This window comes from Blennius ocellaris (assembly GCF_963422515.1).
Source record: "Blennius ocellaris genome assembly, chromosome: 17".
In the NCBI taxonomy this organism is placed as follows: Eukaryota; Metazoa; Chordata; class Actinopteri; order Blenniiformes; family Blenniidae; genus Blennius; species Blennius ocellaris.
In genome coordinates this window covers 17241896-17268145 of record NC_137666.1, presented here as the reverse complement: position 1 = coordinate 17268145, position 26250 = coordinate 17241896, and the positions used below count along the sequence as shown (strand labels likewise).

General features: G+C 42.6%; 2 protein-coding genes across 2 annotated transcripts; both read left to right on the top strand.

The window, feature by feature from the left end:
* Positions 1-10712: 10712 nt before the first annotated feature.
* On the top strand, positions 10713-17429 carry LOC308142660 (delta-like protein 4). Its single transcript, XM_080513174.1, has 11 exons — positions 10713-11122; positions 11211-11465; positions 11989-12046; positions 12512-12775; positions 13536-13596; positions 13925-14055; positions 14143-14312; positions 14584-14803; positions 14893-15634; positions 15730-15838; positions 16891-17429. The coding sequence occupies exons 1-11, from the start codon at positions 11069-11071 to the stop codon at positions 16894-16896; spliced, it is 2070 nt and encodes a 689-aa protein (XP_080369300.1). The 5' UTR covers positions 10713-11068; the 3' UTR covers positions 16897-17429.
* A 4529-nt stretch (positions 17430-21958) lies between these two features.
* Positions 21959-24273, top strand: LOC308142792 (glutathione-specific gamma-glutamylcyclotransferase 1-like). Its single transcript, XM_080513372.1, has 3 exons — positions 21959-22326; positions 22417-22452; positions 23545-24273. The coding sequence occupies exons 1-3, from the start codon at positions 22156-22158 to the stop codon at positions 23953-23955; spliced, it is 618 nt and encodes a 205-aa protein (XP_080369498.1). The 5' UTR covers positions 21959-22155; the 3' UTR covers positions 23956-24273.
* Positions 24274-26250: the final 1977 nt, after the last annotated feature.

Sequence of the window (26250 nt, the reverse complement as noted above, 5' to 3'; positions counted from 1 at the left end):
TGCAGGCCTTAGATAAAGCCTCAATCACTGTGCGGTTTTATCCGCACAGGAGCCAAAAGCAAACATTGGGCAACAGTGAAAAGCAGAGGGCACTGAGATTGACAGAAGTGATGACAATCGTACAGGCAGTAAAGATAAGCGCGGCTGCTGCTCGTCACGCGGAGAGCAGAATGTGGATAATAGTGAGCACATTCGGCAGGGGGCCTGCGTCTGCAGATAAACGGACGGTCAGGCGACGGCTGGAGAATGCAGACGGTCTGTTTCCAGCTACACAACCAGCATGGGCCGAGAATCCTTCCAGTCCGCCTCTCGTACCTCTCTCTTTCCTCCTCTCTCTTTCTTTTTTGCTTTGCTAGTTGGTCTGGGATTGTTTTGCGCTGTCCAATGAGGAAGGAAGTCGGTGTGAGAAAGTGCCTGTTTTTTTGGGACTAACAGGAATTGGCCTCATCACAAGCGGTTCCTTTTTTTGCTCCTGGAACAATGAACTGGCGTCACACCCCTCAACTGGACCTCGGCATTTCACATGGAAAAATGTTCCCAGAATTCCGCTCCCAGGCTTGGGGGTAAGGCCGAGGATGGGGCGAGGGTGAGAGGGCGGGAGGTGGAGGGCGAAGGGTGATGGCTGCTCACGGAGCGGGTGACATAAAGTGACCAATGGACACTTGTCGCTTACACAAGCAAGATATAACTCAAGTCCAAGTTATGAAATGTTGACATGAGAACATCAAGTCATGAAAACCTAAATAAACTACGGCCCTCATTGTGCATCATAGAATCAGTGCGTACGCTTACAAAAGGCTTTACGTTAATCGATCTCCTAAAATCACATCTGATTTTACCCATGTAGCATCAAGCTAATGTGTGATTACTGGGCAGCTTGTACAGGGTGACGGATCAGCTGAAATGCTCCTCGGGGCTTATGTAAGCTCGCCATAGCTCTGTGTTTGTAATTACTGTGAGAGGGTACACACTGCTGCTCTCTCAGAGTCTTATCAGAGGCGGCATATTACACAGGGGGCTGCAAGCATTTTATGACACAGGCTCATTGTATGCATTTCTGAAGGTTAATCAGTGGGACTTATGTGCAGATTTAAGTAACATTTTTTGAGCATTTTTAAGTCAAAGGCTTTTCACACAGTTGATTACCGAAACATACGAGCCTGACCAGTTTTTCTGAGGTTCATATTTATCCCGCGTCACACTGCTCAGACAGAAGATGCAACCGCAGGATTAACATGAGTGTGGAGTTCCACAAGGCTTAGTTTTGGGCCCACTGTTATTTACCATAAATACATACATTTTTAATGTCAACTGAGTTTTTCTGGTTAGATAAAATAAAAATTTCTAAAGGTCTTTTCTCAAACACAAATATGATGCATTTTCACTTAAAACGTCACATAAACGAAGCCTTACAGACCCTAGCAGCTTATAAGATGGATGCATGGTTAGGAAAAGTGCAAAATACTTGTATTTACTTGTATTTTGTCTAGACGTATCGAACATATTTTGTTCAGTTTACAAAGGTTAGTTAATTTGCTTTATTTCATCAGGTATGTTGATATGCCAAGTCCGAGAAAACTATAGAAACATGAAAGCATCAGATGAAAATTAAACACTTGGAAAACAATTGTAATGGCATTTGATAAATACTCGTATCAGTACTTGGTATCTAAGGATTAGTACTTGAACACGTGGTATAGATGCATCCCTATTTCTATTGACGTGTCTTTTTTGTGTGGCCCCAGCTGTTTACTTTGTTATCTGTGTATATAAATGTCCTTGTATTCGCTGTTGTTAATGTTTATAGCATGTGATTCTCTGTGCTTGTGTACGTGTAGCTTCATTATATAAACAAACAGCAGAACCAACTAGTGGCCCAACATAAAGACTCAACTGTTTTAACTGTTACTACCATTTCCGTGTTTTGAAAATATTCACATGTAAACACAAACTTTTCTGAAACAAAATCACAAAAACGTGAAACGCTGTTGGGTTTAAACCTGCAGCAGCTTCTAAGAAAGCAGCCCAAAGAGCAATTTCAACCAGCCCAAAACTTTGAAACATTGTTAATTATTTTTTAAATTGTAAATCTTAAAAGAAGAGACCATGTTAGCCTCCTGAACTAAAACCAGGTTCTCTTCCCAAGAACATAAGAAAATGGTTCTGGCATGTGGTTTACATCGGAGTGTATCCAAAGTGTTGTAGCTCAAGGCAGCAAGACAAACAAATTAGAGCTCAATTTGCAGCTCTGCATGGCTACTGGTGTCATTCATCACTCTGTGTAATAAATCACTGTGAAGCATGAGAGCACAAACTTTGAGCAGAAAGATTAATTTCCTGGCACTGTGCATGTTTGAGCCAATCTATTAGAGGTGCGGCAGTGCCTCAAGAAAACATTGAAATATATATATAAATGTCTTCATGTCAGAAAGGCGTCTTGCTGAGAAGGTCCAATAGGAGACAATGAGGAATTGCTGTTTTTCCACGCTCATTTCTGTGTCATTTTCCCACATAAGGAAGGAATTGGTGATATAGACTTTCCTTAAAGCACTTTTTTTTTTAAAGAGAGGTTATAATAAAAGCAACTGACAGTTTGGAAAGTACAGTTCTTGAGAGATGTCAAATATCAGACAGAGACATGAAAATTGGCTCTGAGGGCCAAATCACAGGAGTAAGAACTGGGGCAACTTGGGACCGGTGGGGTCAAGTTGGAACAACACGCCGCAGCCATTAGGCCTGGCAGCATGGGAGCTCCTCCAGAAAAGACTCGGAACGCGTCATTAGTCCGGCCGTCTGAGAGCGTATTCATCACTGTAAACACAAGACCCTTCCACACACTCCCATGAGTGAGCATCCAGTGTCAATGAGCCTTTACTGGACAAACAGGCTCCTCCACGCCGAGCACCAACAGAAAGAATCAATCAAACGACGTCCCAGCAGCCTCATGGTGACGCTGGGTGAGGCGCAGCCAGGCGCCTAAATGATGTCCAGCACAGCCGCCTCACAGTGAGAATATCACTGGCTTGATTCCAAAGATCTCTCTGGAGTTTCCATGTTCCATCTCTGCCGTATTTGTTTTCTGTTAACATGCGATTTGAGGAAAGTCAAATTCAAAACACGTAGAATTATTCAGAACCCTCATCTGACTGCTGACAGTTTTGGCAGCGCTCACACTTCGGCCTCGTTTACACGACAACGATTTCAAGTGAAAAACTATCGGAGTGTTTTGGGTGTCTGTTTACACAACAACTGTACACGAGTGTTCTGAGCCACTGAAAATCTTTTGAAAATGCTTCACCTCCACGGAGACGGAGGGATATGCTCATACTTATCGCGTATTGTTTTGTGCTCAAGTGTGTGTGGTTTTATTCCAAAAATCAACCAGCGACGCCAACTCGTGGCCCGGCATGTTAACTTCACCGTTGTCAGTGTTTGTGCTGTATGTGTGTAAATGGACATTGTTTTCAAAACGTTGTGGTGTAAATTTTCACTTGTAAACGGGGCTCTATAGACACCAGCGCTGCGCCACCCGTTGACTGTGAGTTGGTTAAAACAATTCAACATTTGGTGCAATTTCAGTGTAGTTTAGTGTTTTTTTGCCATTTTATGCCAAAAGAATTGCATTTCTGGAATTTACTGGACTCGGTCATTTCTATAAGACTAAAGAATTTGGCGCTATTAACCTATTCCTTGTATATGAAATATTGCATTCTGTCATTTCAAGCAGTTGTTTTTGGCTGATGTTAAACCTAATTGATTTATTGGAATATTACATCATGACCAGCAAATGTTGATGTAGACCCATTTCAGCATAAAGTAGTTGAATTTCAATCCAATGCAAACTTTTATCTTCAGTACCACTGGCCTTTTAAAAAAAAAAAAAAAAAAAAAAAAACAGACTCAACAGTATTTTCATGCAGAAATATGGAATAAAATTAATCTCTCCCCAGCTAATTTCAGTGTTGATCCAAATGACAGTTTTCATTCTTTTACATACATGTGTACATGACAACTTTTTGGTAAGACGGAGGTCACAAAGGCCTCACAGCAGTCTGGTTGAGTGTGTTTCTGAGAGTTCCCACACTTCCCGAGCCTTTCACCTCATAAGACGCACGTCAGCGTGCACTATCCTCGCAGAAGAAAACACTTCAGATTCCCAAGAATCTCCTTTTAGAAAATTAGAAGCAAAGGTAGGAAGCTACTTAGACTGAAAGAGCCACTAGAATTGTCAGAGGAAAAAACAACAGACCCTCCTAAAATATTTCTAGGTCTCGTCTGTATAAATAAACAATAAAATGGTGCGCTGTAGCGGTCATGTGCCCCCGCTCAGGAAGTGGGGGGACGAACAGCAGATAAGAGATCATTAAGTCTCTGGGTAATTGAAGAAAAACTGCAGGCCCCTTATCACGGCCGATCTCAGCATCTAACAGCGTGGCATGCCAATGTGGAATTACTCGACGCTAATCACGCTGATGGTGTGCAGTGATTGCTCCGTTTCCCCTACGGAGACACTGAGGTCAGAAAGCCTTGCAACTTTGAAGATTAATATTGCCTATTGCTTTGATTCTCCGCTTTGGGCAGCTTTAATTTAAAAAAAAGAAAAAAGAAGAAAGAAACAAGTGGGAGGCATGTAAAGCCCCCCCACCCAACCCCCCCTCTGTGCAGCTCATGAAGGGAAAGCACTTGTTTTGGTCTCCCACTAACAGGTAGATGAGTGTGTGAATTGCAGCCCAGTCATTCATACTCTCAGGATGGTCTTCCTGATTGGCCCGCCGGCGTGGCTTTAACAGCCCTCTTCACACCAGCACGCTCTTCCCTCACCTCCATTTATCTCTTTCCCTTTCCTGCTGTGCGCTTTTTGTCTTCTGCGAGGCAGCGATGCCTTGACTCGGGCCAGGGAGGATTTCCTCAAGGCGACAGTCGCGTCTTCCACGCAAAAAAACAATTAGCCTTGCGGCGGTCGTCACTCACGAGCCGCTCAGACACAAAAACATGTTTGGCTGTTTTGCCTGGGAGTGTCCTCCGTGTGTTTTCTGTTCGCAAACAGCCACAACAGGAAGACGGCCACAGAAAATCAGAAATCTTGAGGAAACGGATCTGCTAAAGTGTAGCGGCAGTTGAGTTGGTTCAGTTAAGGTGGCAGATGTGGCGATGCCCAGCGTCCCCGCTGACTGTCCATGTGTCAGAGGTGGAGCGGCCCTGTTGGATCAATACTGAGCATTGAGGAGGGGAAAACTGAAACAAGTGGGAGGGAAGGATGTGCTGTCCTTTTGCATACTGGCACACAGACAGCTGTCACAAACAGTCCTGGAATAGAGGTCTGCAACCTTTTCCAGCCAATGAGCCATGTTGCCAGTAGTATCAAATAGAAAATGTAGAATCCACGTGTTTAAAAAAAAAAAGTGCTTCATTACCAACGAGTAAACCAGGAGATTTGTTTTGCCCAAAGGCCATTCAGAGCTTTCTGGTGTAATGTGCTTTACTCTCATCAGGACTCAGGCAGAAAGCAATTAATTCATTCTATGTTTTGAAGGTGCTATAGGCTGACTTAGTAATTCTGTTTGTTTCTGACTATTAAAATTTAGAACCCCACGACTTCTAGATCATTTTGTAGATCTTATAGTCTTGGATTGAAGGTGAGCACTGGCTTTTGATTTTCCTTCTTTGAGTCAAAAACAATCCAAGAATTCGTTTAAGTTACTGTTTTTGTCTTATGGTTCTGTGTTCAACATCTGTGTGTCTTCTGCATGAAGATGGTAAAAGATGTTATGATGTTCTGCAATCACAGCCAGATGGAGCATGTAGATGTTAAACAAAAGAGGTCCATGAACTGATACTTGAGGAACTCCATTTGTTTCATAGGGCTTCAGTGGTGGATATCAATTCATGTCTCAGAGATGTTTTCCTGTCTTACTTCTCCTCAGTTAGCCTTCAGAAAAGTAGAGTAAGAAACGTGTCCATGAAAGGTTTCAGGGCAGGTGACGGGGAAATGTGTTGCATATCTTGTTTGACTAAATCCTGATGCAGATTACTGCAGGTTGAAGCTCCACGGAGCCTCTACAGGGAAGCTGAGGAGCCTTCGTCTGGCCCCAGAGCCACAAGTTGCCGGCCCCTGATCCTGGATCGCTCTGACCTCATTTACGCAGTCCGGCCTGAGCAGAACCCGTTAGATAAGTGTGCTGCTGTTAAGCCGTAAATAACAGCCATGGACGTGCATGATGTCATGATTGGTCCCTCCCCGGGTTTGGTGACACCTGCCTGCATCTCGACGCGTTGTTGGCGTGTTGTTGGTTGCGTGGCGAGGGCGCAGTGCTGACACGGCGATGTTGTGTCAACAGCACAGAAGCAGGGCGGCTGGAAAGTTCCACAACAGCCTGAAGGCTCCTATTAAACCACAGCCACCATGTCAGGGCCTTTGAAGGTTTAAACTGAGTGAAAACAGACGTCTCAATCATTGCTCACGGTAAATGTATGGCTCAGGTTCGAAAGATTACAGACACATGCAGAAACTGACCAAGTATTTATCCTTCGATCTTAAAGTGACACATTCAATCATCTTGATTTAAGTGTCTGATTTATAAAGTGGCATTTTTAATCAACAGTCAGTGGGATGTTCCGCATCTGCACATTTATTTCCACTCCTTTTTCTGGATAAATGTAGTTCAGTATAAGAACAGATTTTCCTTTGCCAGCCAGGATCATTAAGTTACGTCGGGGACGGTGTGGAGCTGGAAGGAGCCCACCCCTCGTCTAACTAATTGCGACAGCAGGTGATTTCTCCTCCCGGGGTGACATGCTTAGACGCCTCGGATCCATTGACGGCGCACTTCAAAAGCCTCATTGATTGGCCGGACAGATTGGGGCATAGAGATCAAATGTGCTGTAAAGAAGTGTTAAACTGTGGTGCTTTAAAGCGAGCAGATTTCTCAACTAAAGGGAGGCCATCTGTTGGCACTGTAGCTAATTTCCTATTGCACTTGGACAGACTGTTGGAACGACAGGAAGAGTGGGCAGAGGGATGGATGGATGGATGGATTGAGGGATGACAAAAAGAAATAAACAGAATAAATAAACATAAAATTAACAATAATAATGAAATAAGAACTAAACACAAGAATCAAACACACTGACATTGGCCATTAAATAAGAAGATCACCGTTCATGCATGTGTGTTGAATATTCAAGCGAAAGACAGAAAACATCTTCCGAGAAGTTTGACACTTTGTTTTTACAATAACGTGACACACAACGACACCTCGCTGGTTTTCTGTGCTCCACTTGTGTCCTGGAGTTCACTGTTTATCTACTGTCCAGGGCAAATTAACAGTAAATATTGGCGTTTGGCAGAAGGATATTCAATTTTGAGAGGTCTTTGATCCCTGCTTCATTTATGAGGGTTGAAATTATCCTCATGTGTTTTGGAAATAATAAGTATGAACAGTATGTTGGTGCGACTGCTGTCTGAAATGTTGAGTAACTGGGTCAAAAGTCAACCATTCAGACTGGAAGAAGCACATAAGGACGGCTGAAATGTTCCCTTTCTGATTGGATTTAATAAATGTTAATTTGATTCATAGGATTTGGAAAGATATTTTCCACATCTATGAATAAACACCGCTGGGAACAGCAAACACTGCATCAGACCGCTTCTCACAAATAGTAACTTTCCTAATAAGTCCAAATCCTCTGTCCTACCTCTTGCTTTTCCCAATCAAAATGTTATTCCTAAGGCTTTGGATGCCAGCTGCAGAGACACGGAACAATCAGAAGTCAGCTTTACAAAACATTGTCACAAAGAAAAATGATGGCCGCCACAAGGCTGCAGATGGGGCTGCGGTGGGCCGAGGCCTGTTTCCAAGGACGTGTTTATTCTAGAGCAACACAGCAGAAAAGAGCCCGTTTCATTGGTGTTTGCCTTCGCCAAAAGTAAATAACCCATTCAAATATTCCATTATTTCAAGCCAGGTTTACATCATAATGATAATAATGTAATAAATGAATGATAATAATACCAAAGGGGACCTACAGAGGGGAAAGTACTGTCATTTAGTCATATTTTGGAAAGTGTGCTATTTTTCCAAATGTGCAATTTTACCAAGATTTAAACGCAAAACACTGGATGTAAACTTCTTTAGAAATCACTTGAAACTTCTGAGTATGTTCACAATTTAAATGATTAAGCGGACATGTTTTAAGCTGATAATTTTATTGCTTTCACTACTTTGTATGTACTTGATTTTAATTTGACATTTGTTTACAATCAATTTTAAGGCCTTTTTTTCTCTCTCATCAATATGCTTTCAGAGTAGATATGAAACTGATTGATTTACTAAGCAAGTCAACATGAAATAGCTAAAAAAAAAAAAGTAACTTAATCTTTGAGTACTTTTTGAGGAAAGTTCCTTGTACATTAACATTCAATTTTCTTTAAGAACCACACTTTTTAATCAAAAACAGAATATATTTTGCTTCCTATGGAGTTTAATACGTAAGTAAAGATCAGAAAAAGCCTGGAAAGTGCTTCTCCATATCGGGTTCAAGCCAAAGTTTTTCCAAAGAAACATCCAATGCATCACAGCTTGTTTTGCTGAATCCTTTAAACATGGAATTGAAACCTGAGATAAGTTGAGAAACCTTAACCACAACCATTAAATATTCAAGTGAATGCATGTTTTGACGTGTATGAAGGTACAAGATTCTCCGTCCTCTCTGAAAAGACTGATGAGACTCCGGTATCAGTGGCAGCCCTGTAAACTAAAAGGATGCCCCTCTGATAAACGGCTTAAGGTCATTTCTTGATGCAAACCAGAGCAGGAGTCGACAGCCGAAACTGCTGATCCTCTGCAGGATCTGTGCCATTCGAGTCAATGGTGGGAACTCCGAATGCCTCAATGAGGCAGAGGTATGAGATGTCCGGGCCTCTTACTCACGCCGCTGCAGACTCAATGGCCCATTGTCTCTGCCGCTGCAGTGCAAGCGCCGACCAATAAGTCAAAGGTGGGGGTCTGCAGATGAAGTCATCTCAGCAGGAGAGCCGTTCAGCCGCACACCTTCGTGGTCCAGGGAACAGTGGCTGGATCCTGTTCCCTCACTGTAAATCCTCCCAGACGAGCCGGCCTGCTGCAGCGGTGATAAAGCCAACAATGCCTGTGCCCAGCGTGATGTTTCATGAGATAAAACAAAACAAAAAAATGCATATGGCATTGGAATTTATTTACTCGCCACCCTTCATATACACTCTTTTGGGTCAATTTTTCTTTTTTTTTTCCCCAATCGAGACAATCAGACGTGCACTTGAAAGGAGGAGAAATGTTTTTGCAACTACTTGAAGTGGATGTTATTTCAACAAACAGTGAGAGGCCGTGCATAGGATACAATCTTGACTTGAATTTATACAAATGAACTTTGAATTGAGAGCATTGTGAGATGGGATGTAAACTATAGTCGCGAAACAGCTTGGTGCTTTTTTTTTTTTTTTTGCAACAATAATAAAGAACTTCTAGAAAAAATATGTGGGGTATTTTCTTCCCTCACAGCTTGAACGTATATGTCATGATGCAAATGATGACTGCAGATATAAGGAAGCATTTTTCTGGAAGGGGCGGGGCTAGAGGTGGAGCTAAGGAGAAGGTAATATGGTTGGCATGTCGAAAGGACTGTAACTGTCATACCTGTTACAATTATGGTTGTTCATTATAGATTATATGTTGTCATTTTTCAATTATGATTATTCTCAGCATTTACATTACATACACATCAAAAAGTGTATTTGAATCACAAATATTGGCTTTATGTACCATTTCTGTATACTTCATCTTCATTTTAACAGAAAACTTACAGAAAAGACATTCTTTTTCCTTAAAGCAATTAAGCTTTAGTGAAATAATGTATTTATTAGGGTTTTTTTTTTGGCTTGACACTGTTGGGATCCAGGTTCTTACTTTAAAAATAGACACATGTATGTTGTCTTTATGTATTGGCTTTATATATAACTCAACTTATTCCTCTCACAGCATGATTTCCAGTAAAACCATAGCAGATTACAGGGGGAATAAAGCATATTGAGGAAATAAACATTCCCCTTCCTTTCCAGATAAATCCCACTCAGGATTTGATGAAAGTCTGTTTATGCCATGTGGATTCACTCCGTATATATTTATGAAGAAGCGTAATTAATAGAAATGCAAAGGCTTTCCAGATGGACGATTACTCGCCGTTTTTCTTGATAATAGGCGCGTTTCTGGGCTGATTTATAACACTGGGTGTGTGTTTACAGTGTGAATCTGTAATAACACGTGGAGCTATCTCCCGCCCAATCTTCTCAAATAAACACCAAGAACAAAGCAAAAATATAGAGAAGAGGCGCAATCAGTGACCCCCGCAGACTCTTCTTCTCCTAAATGATTCTGCAGTTCTGTTGGTTGCATATGTTTGTATCACAGGATGTCTGCTTGAGCGTTTAATTTCAGTATTTTCATTGAGGACATCTGAATCAAAAGGCAATTTCCTAAGAAATGCTAGTAAAACTCATGCCAAGGCAAAAAAAAAAAAAAGAAGGTGGAGAGGGCGCGCGCAGGGGGTGTGGTGGAGTTGGGGTTGGGGCGGGTGGGGGTGCAATGCTGCCTGACATTGTGCGTAATGACACCGCTCCGCGGTATATAAACGTCCCGCAGCCCTCACAAGGAGTCACAATGCGCTGATGCTCCGCCACATGCGCGCATCACTGTTGGCACCAACACGAGCCTCAGCCCCGCATCGGCCCCGCACACTCAGACCCCATCTGACCGGCACGATGGATGGACAACATAAAGACCGCAGAATGACTCACTTGTGGATATTGACGTTACTGATAAGTGCGTAACCCCGAGCACTGGATAACTCGGTCTTTTTTCCCTCCTCCTTCTGGATACGGATTGTGGAGCTGGATCTTGTTCTCTTGGACGAAAGGATTATATTTATTTCGATCACTTTTATTTCACTCCATATTTTGTCTTTTTCCTTGGAGTCGGGGCATTTTGTGGGAGGACAAGCTGATTTCTGCACGGATACGCACATAAAACTCTAAAGGATGGCCGTTTGGTTCACCTCTGTCCTCGCAATAGTTATAACATTATTTACTCAGGTATTTTTTTTTTCACTTTTGCATTAAATTTCAACTATTTTTGATAGTATGTTGCATCGCCTTGTGCTCACTCTTCATTTCCTTCTAGGTTCTGGGATCAGGCGTATTCGAGATCGATCTCCATCATTTTCAGAATACTAAAGGTTTGCTGGCGAATGGACTCAGTTGCGGCAGCATGGGAGGCTGCAAGACTTATTTTAGGGTTTGTTTGAAGAACTTCCAAACGGAGGTGTCCCCTGGAAAGTGCATATTTGGCAAAGCCACCACACCTGTTCTGGGAAGCGACTCCTTCAGCATCCAGCGGGACGCCAGGCTGCGTCTGCCGCTCAACTTCACCTGGCCGGTGAGCGCACCTGCACGTCCTGCTGCGCGCTTTCGCGCCTCTCTGCACCACAACAGAGCTCAATATGATGTTTACAGAAAATGTGCTAGTGATCTAGTTAAAACAAACAACAACAAAAAAGGTCTATCAATGACAATAATAATAATAACACAGATAATCCGATTATTCAAACATCGGAAATATGCTTTAATCCTCAATCATCATTTTGGTATTCAAAATTAGTTTGTTCTGCTAGAATATACATATTATACATTTCTGCCATATACTTTTAGATTATACTGTTAGAAGATGTGTATCTTTGTTTTCTTTCAAGGCATACATAGTGACACGCTTTAACGCGTCCAGTGTTTTTTTAATCTGCGCGTAAAGGGAACGAGTGGGATTATTACAGCATCCTGTCTTTAAAAAAAACATGTTTTGTCTTGCTTAAATACGTGCATTGCTATCACATTTATACTGTGTTATAAATCGAAATTATTTTCAATCTTTGATCTCTTTCTCTTCCTCAACATTGTCCCCACAGGGTGCTTTTTCATTAGTTATTGAAGCTTGGTATTCTCCTGCAGCGGCGCAGCCGAGAGGTGAGGATACGCACACCATTTCTCCACCACTAGAGGGAGACACGTCTTTCCACCCTTCATACTGTCTTAACCTGCATCCCTCGCTTTTTAATGTGGCTGTTTATCCAAAAGCATCTGGCATGTCAGCGTCATGGACTCACATTTGTCAGGACGCCTTATGAGTCACACGACAATCCCTCACAATCACGTCCCTCCAACACAATTGCACTTCCCTTGTTTTATTTTCAGCACGCATGGGAAAGTGGACGTGGTTTAAATGAGACTATGAAGCCCTTGGCAAAAAAAAAAAAAAAAAAAAAAACCCTGACAGCCTCTTCCTGGATTTTACACCCTTTCTGTTGTGTTAATCTCATGCTAAGGAAAGAGGACATTTCACATCTTGCATTGTGTGTTGTGTTAACAGAATGATTTGATTTAACTTAAAATAACTTAAAAGTTTTTTTTGTTTTTTTTTTACCTCCATAGATACCACCAACCCTGATTTCTTGATTAGTTCTTTTGCCATCCGAAAACAGTTGGGAATAGGGCCTGTGTGGTCCCCGGATGTGCAGACGGGGACGCAGACGGAGCTAAGGTACTCATACCGGTTCATCTGCAATGAAAATTACTACGGGGACACTTGTTCCAAAAAATGCGCTCCGAGAGACGACCATTTTGGCCACTACACCTGCAAGCCTGACGGGCAAATAGCCTGTCTCCCGGGATGGAGGGGAGAATACTGCCAAGAACGTAAGCAAGAGTGAAGACTCCATGTAGAAACTTTTATGTTGTTTGTGATTTGATAAAAAAGGAAGAACGATTTAGAGGTTTGCAAATGCGTGCTAAAAGAAATTGCGCGTCGAGACCAGCTGGAACGGCGCGTAATTGTTAAATGTAAGCTTCAGTCTGACACTTGTGGGAAATGTTAGGTTTTATATTGGAAATGTAAAGGATTTTTGTTATTTATCACATATTTTGTAAATTGCATGGGCTTTCTTTGAAATGTGAGTCAGCCAAACACCATGCGTAATATTTGGGTGAAGTTTCTCTCTCTCCCTCTCTCTCTCTATCTCTCTCTCTCCCGGACGCGTGCGGTCGACCTAATCCAGGGCGCTGGTCGCCCAGCAGCACGCGCCGGGGTTAATCGCGGCATTATCGCCCGCCACGCGCCACTAAATTGCGGGCCCTATTGTTAAAGCGGTGCAGGGCAGCAGCTGCGCGCGGGGCTCGAACCGTCCACCGATAACAATGGGGCAGCTGTCCCGCTTTTCTGAGAACAAGCATCTGTTCCGCTGTCCGACCAGCCGCTCCACCCCGCAGAACAGCGTGCAAAATCAATGACACATACAGCACAGGGCGATTTGTAGAAAATGGGTTTTATTCCCCAATTCGGATGGGTACGGGTTTTATGTGAGAATGTGCATGTTTAGAGGTGATAAAAGTCTTGTTAAAATGCATTTCATTGGCACTGTTAAACTTTAAATGCTCCCATTTTTCTTTATTTTTGCAGCAATCTGTCTTGAAGGGTGTAATGAAAGGAATGGGAACTGCACTGTGCCTGGAGAATGCAAGTGAGTATACACTTGTACGTATATGGAGCTAAATAAAGATGCAGTCAATGTGAATGCAAAGAAGATGGTTATAACCTATTCAATGGCAATACAGGTATGACAGTTGCAGTCCTATAGGTTATTTAAGGGCACACACATAAATGAGTTACGTAACATGAACTATAATCTTAGAGTACATAATGTGACTTTCACCCCACCTTCCATCCATGGGTTATCATTTCTACAACCTTACTCATATATCTTTTTTTCTTTATGAGGGCTTTATGAGGGCTTTTTCTTTATGAGTGTGAGAGTGAATCGTCTAACTGTCATGTTTATGTGTGAACAGATGCAGAGAGGGCTGGCAGGGGCTCTTTTGTGATGTGTGTAAACTCCATCCATCCTGTAAACATGGTACCTGTAAAGAGCCGTGGCAGTGCACCTGCAAAGAAGGCTGGGGAGGAATCTTTTGTGACCAAGGTGTGCATGTCGACCATCTCACAAAGCTTCCCCGGAGTGGTTTCTCTTTCGGTTCCAGTGCTGATGTTCACTCTCCTTTGTTTAAAGATCTGAACTACTGCACGCATCACAGGCCCTGTGCCAACGGGGCCACGTGCATGAACACGGGCCAGGGCAGCTACACCTGCACCTGCCTGCCAGGCTTCACCGGGGTCAACTGTGACTCCGAGGTCAGGGAGTGTGACAGCCGGCCCTGCCACAACGGAGGCCAATGCGTGGTGAGTCCGGAAGTCTCTCGCTCTCCTTTCCCACAACACAGGCTTTCCTGTTTTTGTTTTTGCCTCGGTCTATCTGCGAGTCCAGGAGGATGCTATCGATTGTCAAGTCAGTAGATGACCCAGTTCACAGACTGCACACTGTAAATAGAATGCAGACCGAGGATAATGGGGTTTGTTGGGGGCAGTTGTGAACAGGATACACTGGAAAAACATCTGACAGAGAACTTTTGGATAAACTCTCTTTCTTTTTCTTATTTTTCCCCCCTGGCAGGACTCTGAGAATGGCTATAGGTGTGTGTGCCCGCCGGGCTTTGAAGGACTGCACTGTAAAGACAAGATGTTGACTTGTGCGGACAGGCCGTGCTTCCAGGGTGGCAAGTGCAAAGAGGTGGATAACGGGCACAGCTACATATGCGAGTGTCCGGCAGGTTACACTGGACTCAACTGCGAGAAGAAAGTGGATAAATGTACCTCGCTGCAATGCACCAATGGTAAAAGTCCAGGCCTGTTACACCAAAATGAGATCATTTCTGTGCGTCTGCATCAAAACTAACGACCCCGGCTGGTGTGTTTTGTGTAGGCGGACATTGCGTGGTGCAGAACAACCTCCACGTCTGCAGCTGTCGCTCAGGTTTCACCGGACTGCGTTGCGAGATCAACGTCAACGAGTGCGCCAGGAACCCGTGTGCCAACGGCTCCACCTGCATCGACCGCATGAACGACTACAGCTGCACCTGCCCTCCGGGTTACACGGGGCGCCACTGCGAGAAGCCCATCGACGGCTGCGGCTCCAGGCCCTGCCTCAACGGCGGGACCTGCACCGTCGGAGCCAGAGGCCAGCCCGTGTGCCTCTGCCCCGCTCACTCCAGCGGCCCCCACTGCCAGTCCACCGAGGAAGCTCTCGCCAGCACCCCCAGCCCCAACATCGGCTGGGGATCCGGGAACACGCTGAACTTTGCGGCCGTGAGTTTGGGCGTGGGCCTGGCGGCCGTTCTGGTGCTCCTCTGCATGGCGGCGGCGGCGGTGCGTCTCGTCAAGAGGCAGCGGGACCAGCGGCAGGACGCCGAGGCCATGAACAACCTCTCCAATGCCGACTTTCAGAAAGAGAACCTCATCTCCATTCTGGAGCTCAAGAACACGAACAAAAAAGCAGACTTGGAGGTGGACTGTCCCGCGGAAAAGTCGAATCACAAATACATCAACCACTATCACCTGGACTATAAATCCTCCACAGGGTACAGGGACGAACTGTCCCGTCTGGACAAAGATGAAAACTGTGAAAAGACGATAGAAGACAAAACGCATTTGAGTCGAATGTACAGGTGAGTGAAAAAGATGAGATTTGATGACGTTGTTGGAAGAATCCTGCCATCAATATTATAGCTTTTAACCAACACGATGTGTCTTTGCTTTCCAGTGAAAGACCAGAGTGTCGAATATCAACAATATGCTCCTCCAGAGATTCAATTTACCAGTCGGTTTTTGTAATAGCAGAAGAGAAAAATGAATGCATCATCGCCACTGAGGTAAGATTGAGTTTCACCAATGTTCTCTTGTTTGATCTATTAGTAGCTATTAGAATGATTTTGTCTTAATCAGTAATTCTCAACCACAGGGGCAAACCCAAACATTCATGTAGGCGGGTGGTCAGGAAGTCCTCCTGATTTTAAAGGGTAGAACATTTTTTAATGTCTTTAAGTAAGTGAGTCTGCATTTAAATCATTTACCTGACAAACTAGTTATTTTGCATATATGTATATATGTCTTTCAATTTAAATATAGTTTCCGTGTATTGAGTTTATATTAATTCCATGGTTTGCAATGTTTGATTGCAATTAATTACAGAGAATTGTGCAATAAATTAGTACATTTGCCAGCACTAATATAAAATAAAGGTGTCTGCAATATACCTGAAGTTATGCTCACAAAGTCAGCAGCGGGAGACAAAAATGGCGCCACTAAAAGGCTAAAGTTCAAGATAAATCGGTCAAAAAGAAAAACGAAGTGTGTAGCAAGAACGTTCCTTCGGATCTGGTTTCAGTGAAGCAGTGGACAAAATTAGAGCCGAATTCATCTTTTGTGGTGAAAAGCTGGAGAATGAAAGCTGAAGTGACACGAGACCATCAAACATCCCGAGATAGAGAGTAACGCCAAAAGGGTTTATCCTCAGAGAACATCAGCTCACGGTTACAGAAAATAAAAAGAAAGTATTTCACATATACTAGGACAGTGGGGGAGGTGGGGGTCATCTCCACTTACAAAGGTTGGGAACCACTGGTCTAAACCAATCTGCCATAACTTTCATTAGCGACAATTGTGTCTTTAATATGGCACCAGTTAGCTTGATGGGATATATCAGGCAGCGGGTAAACATTTGGTCTTCAAAATTCAAACAGTGGTTGGCATCTATCAAAATTGTTTTAAGGAGGCAAAAGAGGCAACATGGTTATTGATACTTATTGATGCAGGTGATCCCAACATCCTGCTGCCACATGCCACAGATGGAGGTCAAAATGTTATGGCGAGTTGTTGTGTGTTGCGTTCATCCCTGAATTTCTCTCTTTATCTTCTCCTCCAGGTTTAATGAATGGACGATAATATTTGTTGGACTACTCGTGGACTGTTTACACGTTTGGAGAGACTGGGATTTATTTTTTGAAGAAAAAAAAAGAAAGAAGAAAAAACGCAAGTTGCTGCTCTTGAAAACTTGATAACTGGACGGAGCTGGCGAGCTCTTCGAATGCAATAGAACTGAAGCTACTAATATATGTGAGAATGTAAAGAACTACAGAAGGAGACGGTGGAAAACAATGAGCGACATTTAGTTGTTCCACTCAAACCCTCGTCGCCTCCGTCCAAGTCGGCGTCGGATCGGACTTGGTTCCGGGCCGAGACGAGAAGAGGACTATCTCCACGCATTCCTCTCCACGTTACCGCAGTAATCAGCAATCATGCAATCATGCAAATCAGCTTACTGCCAATAAGACTGTGGACGGAGCCGGCAGCCTTTTCTATCCCTCCTGGCCTGCAAATGCGCTATGCAAGCAAAAAAATTTTTAAATCAGCATTGTGCTCAATCATAAACAGTCTCACAAACTACTGAAAAACGGTTCATTTTTGAGGGATGTTTGAGAGGGGGGGGGGGGGGGGGGGGGGGGGTGGGGGGGAATCACTTTTGTAAATTAAACCCATTTTTAAAAAAGAATGTATGCAGCCTAGATCACAAAGCCTTATATATGTATTTAAGAAAAACAAAAACAAAACCTTGTGCCCTGCCTTATCTCTGTTCCTTTGCACAGCACCATGACAGTGACAATTAAAGATCAAAAGTTGCAATATGCAAGGAAACTCATGATAAGGGCTCCTTTTACTTTATGCAAGATCATTAAAAAAAAAAAGAAGAAGAAAAAAAAAAGACAAAAGACAAAGAAACACAAGAAGTGACTATCGTACCAAGGACGCCTTCAACGGAAATTACTGAACCAATAATGTTATTTTGTAAGATTAGTATTTCAGTAGTAATTTAAGTATATGAAGCACTGATCTGTCTCTTTCTATGTTTTATAAGATTATTTTGTATATACTGTATATTTATATGTTGAGATTAGAAGTATGACTTGTAAATCTGTTGTTAATTTGATGCCCCCAAAAGGTGAATTTATTTTTCAGATGTTTTTAGGTGTTTTATGTTATTTTATTACTATAAAAGTTGAAAGAAAAAAAAAAAAAACTAAAAAAGCAAGAAACAAAAAACAAGGATACATATCTGGTACACTGTTTGTTTGTGGCTCTTTGATGGTTGAGTGTACATGTGGTCGAATAGAGATCCTAAATTAAATGTTGGAATCAGATAGAAACTTGAAAGTGGCTTCATTGTCTATAGATTCAGTTGATATTTGGCCTGATGATTCTCCGCCGTGTGTCCAGGACGTCTGTTGTCGGTGTGAAGTGAAATCAATGTGCTAGCAATCATTCAGTGGACAGCGTTGTAATGAAATACTCACACAAGAAATTTATATTTTAAAAAAACAACAACAACCTGTATGTGACAATAAAGAGTCCTTGTGGATCTTTCTACTTCTCTGACTGCGGATCTGCTGATGGGAAATCGGCTGAAGCGTTTTTAAACCACATGGGGGCAGCAGGTTTTGAGTGAAGAGATGAGTCAAGTAGTAAAGTATTATATTACCAACAACAAGGCAGTAGCAGCCTGTTTTCAAGCAGTAATCTATTACCAGATGTGGGGGGAAAAGCAATCGCACTCGCTGTCCAGGCTGGTAAAAGCAGAAGGGCTGAGTAGATCACTCTCAGTTCAGACATATTTATCCAACAAGCTGGAATTCATTTATTTGTAGCTTCCCAGTGAACATTCACACATACACTCAACATGAATAAATCTGTTAAGCAAACATATGTATGCATGGGACAGAGGGATGTATCAGTCATAGAACAAAGATTACATTTTTGTTTATGTTTAGGTAGAAACAAGACAATAAAAAAAAAAACTAATAAAAAAAAGAAGAAATAAATGATATCCTCTTGATCAAATCTTTTAAATTGGGTGTGGTCTGCGTTTAGGAGCTTAATAACAGAGGGAATGAAGGACTGTCTCACTCTTAATTAAGTAAAAGTAAGAAATCTGCATGAAACCTTCACAATTGTTTCTCAGCTTAGATTCAACAGTTTAATCGTTACAAATGGCAAGTTGCCATGGTAACAAAAAAATCACATGTTCCTAATAACTTACTTTGCTAGGTAAAGGTTAATAGCACAGATACGCATGTAATATGTATTGAGTTTTGAGAAATAAAGTCGTTATTTATTACAATAACACACATTGTTTAAGAACTGAGTGCTTGAAATAAATCACATCATTATCATGATGACCAGGTAGAAGTTAGAAAGTAGATTAGGAATCAGAACGGAAGTAGAAAAGACGGAAGCACATTTTCAAGAAATTCACAGTAAAAATCATCAACGACCGCTCATCGAGAAGGTGCCATGTTAAATTCTAGTTCATTTGAAGACAGAAATCTCTGCCGTTTGTATCTGTATCACAATCTTCTCTCTGACGAGACCCTCTGGTTTTTCTCCCTGGTGGACTTTTCCCCTCGGAGTCATTACGTTTCCTACTTTGCTTCCTCGTGTTGAAGTTAAAACAGAAAGAAACCAGTCGGGTTTACAATTTCATAAGTAAATATTAATATATATAATATAATATAAATAAGTAAGTATTAAATCTAGTTGTGTGTGAAGACAAGTAAAAAAAAGATGCTCGAAAAATATCTGGTAAATGACCGTGCAGATCAATTTATGTCGGGTTGGAGTTTACTGGTGAATCCTGTCGGTTCATATTTCCATATCATGTAAAAGCAGAGCTCATTTTTCAAGAGGGAAAATGTCACACACACACACACACACACACACACACACACACACACACACACACACACACACACACACACACACACACACACACACACACACACACACACACACACACACACACACACACACATTCACATCTATAGGCAGTTTAGAGTCACCAGTTCATGTTTTTGAACTGTGGAAGAAAAGCAGGCAGTTGGAGAAACCCCATGCTCAGATAGAACATGCAAGCTCCACACAGAAAGACCCGGTTTGAACCCAAACCCGTGACCTTCTCACTGTGAGACCAGAGCCACCACACCACTGTGTGACCTCGAAATGCAAAAAAGAAAATGAAACTGAAGAACTGGATGGGAGGAGGAGAGGAACGTGGAAGTAATTTCACTTCAGTGGCTTTTCTTCTCTCTTTATTTGGTGTATTCAATTTATGGTTTTCAATTCGTTAAAGCAGAGTTGTCAAACATAAGGGCCGTGGGCCAAAGCCGGTCCGCAAGAGGCTCCAATCTGGCCAAATGATAAACATTTCAAAGATAACATAGATTTTAATGTATTTTTTTACAAATTTTTTTTTTGAGTTTGGACACAACACAACACTGAGACTCAAGCTGAAGTATCGGTGATGGTCGAATTGATTGAAATTTTCAGGGAAGATTTGTTATCGTTGTTGTTGTTGTTGGTGTTCTATTGCCGAATGACTCATCAGTAGCAGCCACACAAAGCAGCCCTCAGGGGGATCTGGGGGGGGGGGGGGTCTTCTACTGAGGGTCTTCCTCAATGACCCACAGTACATGTTTTTTGGGGACTATGGGAGGAAACCAGAGGAAACCAACACACATGTATACACACACACACGGGGAGAACATACATCTTCAAAACACAACAAAAGGAAGCAGATATCAACTCCATGTAGCATCGCTGCTTTATTTTTACATCAAAATCAGTCAAATAAACCTTTTATTTTCATTATCGAGCTTCTGAGCAGAAGCCTCAACTCTGTATTTTTTCAAAGAGTAAAGATTTATGATCAGGCTCGTGTGTAATACTTGGTTGTTGTTTTTTTTGTTAAGCCCTCATGTTCATCAGTGGCTGCTCTTAAATAGAACCTCACGTCTCAGTGAAGGACACTAGATCAGAGTGTCAACGGGCCACACGCAGCCTCATTCTGTCAGATAAGCTGAAAAGATCAGTCAATGTTGGATTGACTTCTATACTGCTGTATGTGACTGAGGGACACTCAAGCCAATCAGGGAATGTTAAAGACACCAGTGAACCTGTGTCAAGAAACTATCAAATTGCACAACCTGACTGGTTATCAATCATCGTTTCATCACAAGTGTGATGATGAGTGTGTCATTTGCGTGTTCAGGCCTGCAGCATCTGGAGCTGACAGGACTTCCAGCTTAGAGGTTGCTTTGTGCTGATCATTGATTCTTTACTTTTTTTCCCCTTTTGATCCTGATGCATATTTTGGCAGGTGTGGCACGTTTAACACTTATTTCATGCATAAAACTGTCACAGCGACTTATGAACATGTCCTCTTGATGCTTTTCAACATAGTGAAGAGGGAATTTGAAGTTTAAAATATAAAAGTACAGGAAACAAAACGCCAGACAGTGCTGTTATTGTCATAAGGTTGATGACATAAACTTGTCATAAATGATCAGAATTGACTACTTAAAGTGGTTGTAGTGTGAAGGATTATCTGCTACTTTACTTCTCACCTCTGCCTATCATTGATCTGCTATTGGCTCAGCAGTGTCAGACTGACACCGTGGTGCAGACAGGTAATGAGCTTAGGAGAGCACAGATATAACAGGGCTGTTAGTTTATTTCTAGGTAACGGGATTATCTGTGTCTAAAATTGACGGTTTGGTCCAAAAGGCCCTCCTAAAGGTAAAACAGCAACAATTTAGGAGCATGCGCTCGTTATTATGACGCTTAAAATCAAATTCACGCAATAAGTATATAAGAAAATGTATATTTGGTAAATTATATGTTAGAAAACCGCTGACATGGTTGTTTTGCAGAACTTTCAGCTGAGTTCTTTCTCCTCAGTTCTTTGTGCGTGTGTGTGGGTGTGTGTGTGGGTGTGGCGAGGGGGGTGACGTGTCCGCACGCAAACGATTCTGATTGGTTATGTAATCATCAGGCTCCGCCCCCTCCACGCTGCCATTGGTCGAAGGCGCGCCACTCTGACGCACTTAGAACAACAAACACACGTGTGTTGACGCATAGGAATAGCTCCACTATAATGCAGTGCGCTATAACACGATAATGCAGTAATAGCGCTTTTTTTTCTTTTTTTTTTTTTGAAATATCATTCTTTTTTTTTTTTTTTTTTTTTTTTTGGAGCTGAAAGCAGCATGATGGCACTTTATAACGGAGACACGCAGGAAGGTGCCTGACAGAAGGCAGCAGACACTTGTTGACACAGAAGGAACTGAACAGAAGCAGGATGAAACCTCAGGACATCATCAAGGAGAAGAGCAGCCTCTGGATCTTTGGCTACGGCTCGCTGGTGTGGAAGCCAGACTTCGCCTACAGGAGAAGCAAAGTGGGATTCATCAAAGGTTACAAGAGGAGGTTCTGGCATGGAGATGATTTCTATCGAGGGGACAAGTTAAAGGTGAGAGTCACACTCTGAAGCCTCCCAATGCAACCAGATTTACTGGGACATAAGATTTCATTTTGTGTGTTTGTGCTTTGCTCTTCTCAGCCAGGGAGAGTGGTCACACTGGTGGAAGAGGAAGATGTAAGTACAAGATGTGCTCTATTTCTACTATAAATGAGAACTTGTTTTTTTTTTTTTAATCGGATTATGGGAATGCAACTCTTAACAGTCAGTTCAGGGACCAAATAAATTCAAATTCAATTTAGAGAGAGCCAAACCAGTGAAATCTCTTGGAAATATTCCACAAATAATCACAACTCCAAATGTGTTCACTTTGTTCTGGTCCAAAGAAATACTAGTACATGAAAACTTTTTGTTGTTGTTGATAGTTTAGATAGATTGTTTTTTTCAGTTGCATTTGTACAAAGCAGCAAAGAAGAACATCATTCCAAAAAAAAAGAACTGTCCAGCAACCGAAAAAGTAGTAATTTATGATGAAATACGAGTACTATTACAACACTATGCCATTTTAGCATTGCCTCATGAAGCAAAATACAATATAAGTTCAAAATAACATGTTACTTTCACTTTTATCAATAATCAGGCCACTTCTCCTTCTCATGCCACATGCTGAGTAGGAGCATCAGGTGTTAAACATATTGACCACCGCCCATATGTTTTAACACACCAGTAGTAGACGTATTAAAATTTCCTTAGAGATGCACCTGAAATACCAACAGCAGTGAGTGTGGCTGAGCAATGAGTTCTACCCACTATTGATGTATTGCTTATCAAAAAAAACCCAAAAAGCAGTTTGATTCAGTCCTGCTCCAATCCTCGTGTTTGTTTTTGGTCTTGATTCAAATTGGAATTCTTCAATCAGAAACGGGGAGTTGTACGATGTTTCCAGTTCAGGGGCATGAATCCAAAAAATATTATCATTTACTCATAACGAACCGCTTGAACTCCATGGATCTGCCCGATCCTGACCTAGTATTTAATTGTGGCTTAAGAGGAACTCTGAGTCATCACCCAGACTCTACTGTTTGTTAGTCACACCTAATTTATTTGACATAGTTACTGCTTGTTCTGCACTGATTCATGACAACGCCTTGAAATATTTATGTTGCCTTTAATAGCCTAGTCTGTGCTTTTCCATTCTTCGTTTTGTGAATGACAGTTTCACGAGTCAAAATTGCTCCAACCGAGTGTCAAATGTTCTTTCCCCCTCAGGCCTGCACGTGGGGAGTCGCTTACGAAGTGACTGACTCGCAGGTGGAGGAGTCGCTTCAGTACCTGAACGTGAGAGAGGTGGAGGGCGGCGGCTACGTCACGGAGATGGTGGAGTTCACCCCGAGAGAGAAAGGTCCGGGCACGCTGTCGGCCCTCGTCTACATCGCCACCTCGGACAACCCCATCTACCTCGGCCCCGCCCCGGACCAGGAGATCGCCGCGCAGATCGCAATCTGCCGAGGCAGCACGGGACACAATGTAGAATACCTGGTGCGCCTGGCAGAGTTCATGAGACTGTGCTGCCCCGAGGAGCACGACGAGCATCTCTTCTCCATCGAGGCGGCGCTGCTGAACATTCTGCGTGACTGCGGAGGGATCAAATCCCCAGAACCAAAGTCCGGACTGCTGTAATGAAAGCCCCGCCATCACAAACGGCGGAAATTAAATCCCCAAAAACAAATTTCCCAGGAATCCCCGCTTTACTCCCGGGTACAAATACTCTGACTTTACAGTTATCTCGTCTGGACAAGCACTCGACTTCTGACCTTCTTCTCCATTAGACTGTTGGACTGAGACATGAGCGATGCTGCAAAATACTGAACATGAAACAAGCAAGAAAAGCTTCAAAAAACATTGCGTTTTGAACGTCATGTCAACTTTTTTGTGTAAATAACTTCCTTAATGTTTGTATTTAAATGTATATTTGGAATGTATGTAAATAAATATATTTAAAAAAAAAGAATGATATCAGTCCCTGTATGTCCCTCATACTGTGTTTATGTTAAACGCTCACATACATCCCGCCGCTGTGGCTTCATGCTCCCTCATCACGTGTCCCGGGAATGTTGACTCTGGCTCTTGACTTTCCCTCAGAGAGCTGCTCACTGCACGAGACACGACACTTTAAGGCTGCACCGTTACGGGATTCACCCGAATTAGCTCTGAAAACTCAGCGACCTGGAGTTTTTCCTGTATATGTTTTTTTTTTTTTTTGACTGACAAGGGTTTTCAGAGGTTTCAAGATTCCTTCTCTGCAGCCATGCACTCCTCACACACACACACACACACAGACACACAGACACACACACACACACACACACACACACACACACACACACACACACACACACACACACACACACACACACACACACACACACACACACACACGCTATATATCAGGTTGAAATGCACGAGAGATGATGGATAAGTGCCTCAAAATGCTTTACTTTGTTAAAGACAAGTTCAGCTGTGTCGGGAAGAGTCGCCTCGTGTTTTGTCATGCCGGTGTGTTTTCTGCCAACTTTCACTGTACAGAGCATATAGGGGCTGTTGGGGGGGAGGATGGGGGGGGGGGGTGCAGATAGGGTTTCCTCAGTCTGAACTTCGATCACATTGCAGTAACATGTGCACATGCCTCAAGTTTCACATAAAGGACGACCGTGCTCGCAGTGAGTTACACACTTCTGTTGCACTTTTTTCTTTTTTTCTTCTTTTTCCTGGAAAAGGAGGCCGAACTGGGTCAAAGGTTTACCTCAGACTCAGTGAAAACACTTCAGATACAGGACGTGTTGATATGGACAAAAGTTACCAGTGTGGTCATTTCAAGCCACTGGTTGCATGACGGGATCGCTGAGTCTGTCTTGTGTTGGACGGGTGGAGAGAAAGTACTGATCTCTGGGGGAACAGTTTGTGACTCCTGCTGCTGCTGACTGACGGCTAAAAAACAGTTTACTGCTCCAAATAAAGCGCAGCAGGACTGTTGTTTTCATTAAACCCAGTGACATCATCCAGATGAACGTGAACATTGATGACACAGGCTTAAAGGTTCCTCACTTTAGCACCATGTGGTTACATTCCACATGTCCTGGCACAATCTGACCACAACAACAACAACATGAGGCGAGTCAGGGAACGGGATTGCATTTTTTTGTTGTTTTTGTTTTGTTCTTTCTCACAAATTGGGCTCACGTTTTTGTTTTATTGTTGCAACCAATCCCTGGGTTGGTACTCTCCTCGAGGCTGACCTACATTCAGGCTTGTCAAACAACATCAGAATTAGCAGTTTCTTGTACACTGGACTGGTGCAGCTGCTCTGAACATCTGCTGCTGCGACGAGGCTGTTAGAAGGTGCCTTGCTTTATTTATTCATTCATGTATCCTCGGTAGGAGCCCAGTAATGCCGCGAGAGGGCCTTATGATTTAGGGCACACTCAGAAGAGCTATAATGATGAAGATGATCAATAAATGGCTTTTACCGTGTTTTCATGTCTCTTTGGAGAGACGACATTGGACTCTGGGGTCAAAGTGGAAGAGGCTACTCACGACTATGCGTGCATGTGTTTGACATTTTCTATTGTTTTTGTAGCTCCACGAAAAGAAATCAAGAAGTCCTACCTGTAAATCATGTTCTATGTCAGGGACGGGAGCAGGGGTGGACTGTAGGAGGGTACAACATAATAAACTAGAGACGAAACTTCAGTGCTGTACAATGAGTTCTTCACAAAATAAGGATTCAGTTTATGAGTACATCTCCTCAAAAACAAGTCTTATCCACATTCCATATCCATGGACAATTACAGCCATTCTCAGGCTATATTATATAACTATATATTGCACAATTATTACCTCTATTTATCACTCTGGTTCGTTTTCTATTATTATTCTACAGGTTCCATGATTCTTTTATACATAGTTCTCCAATCC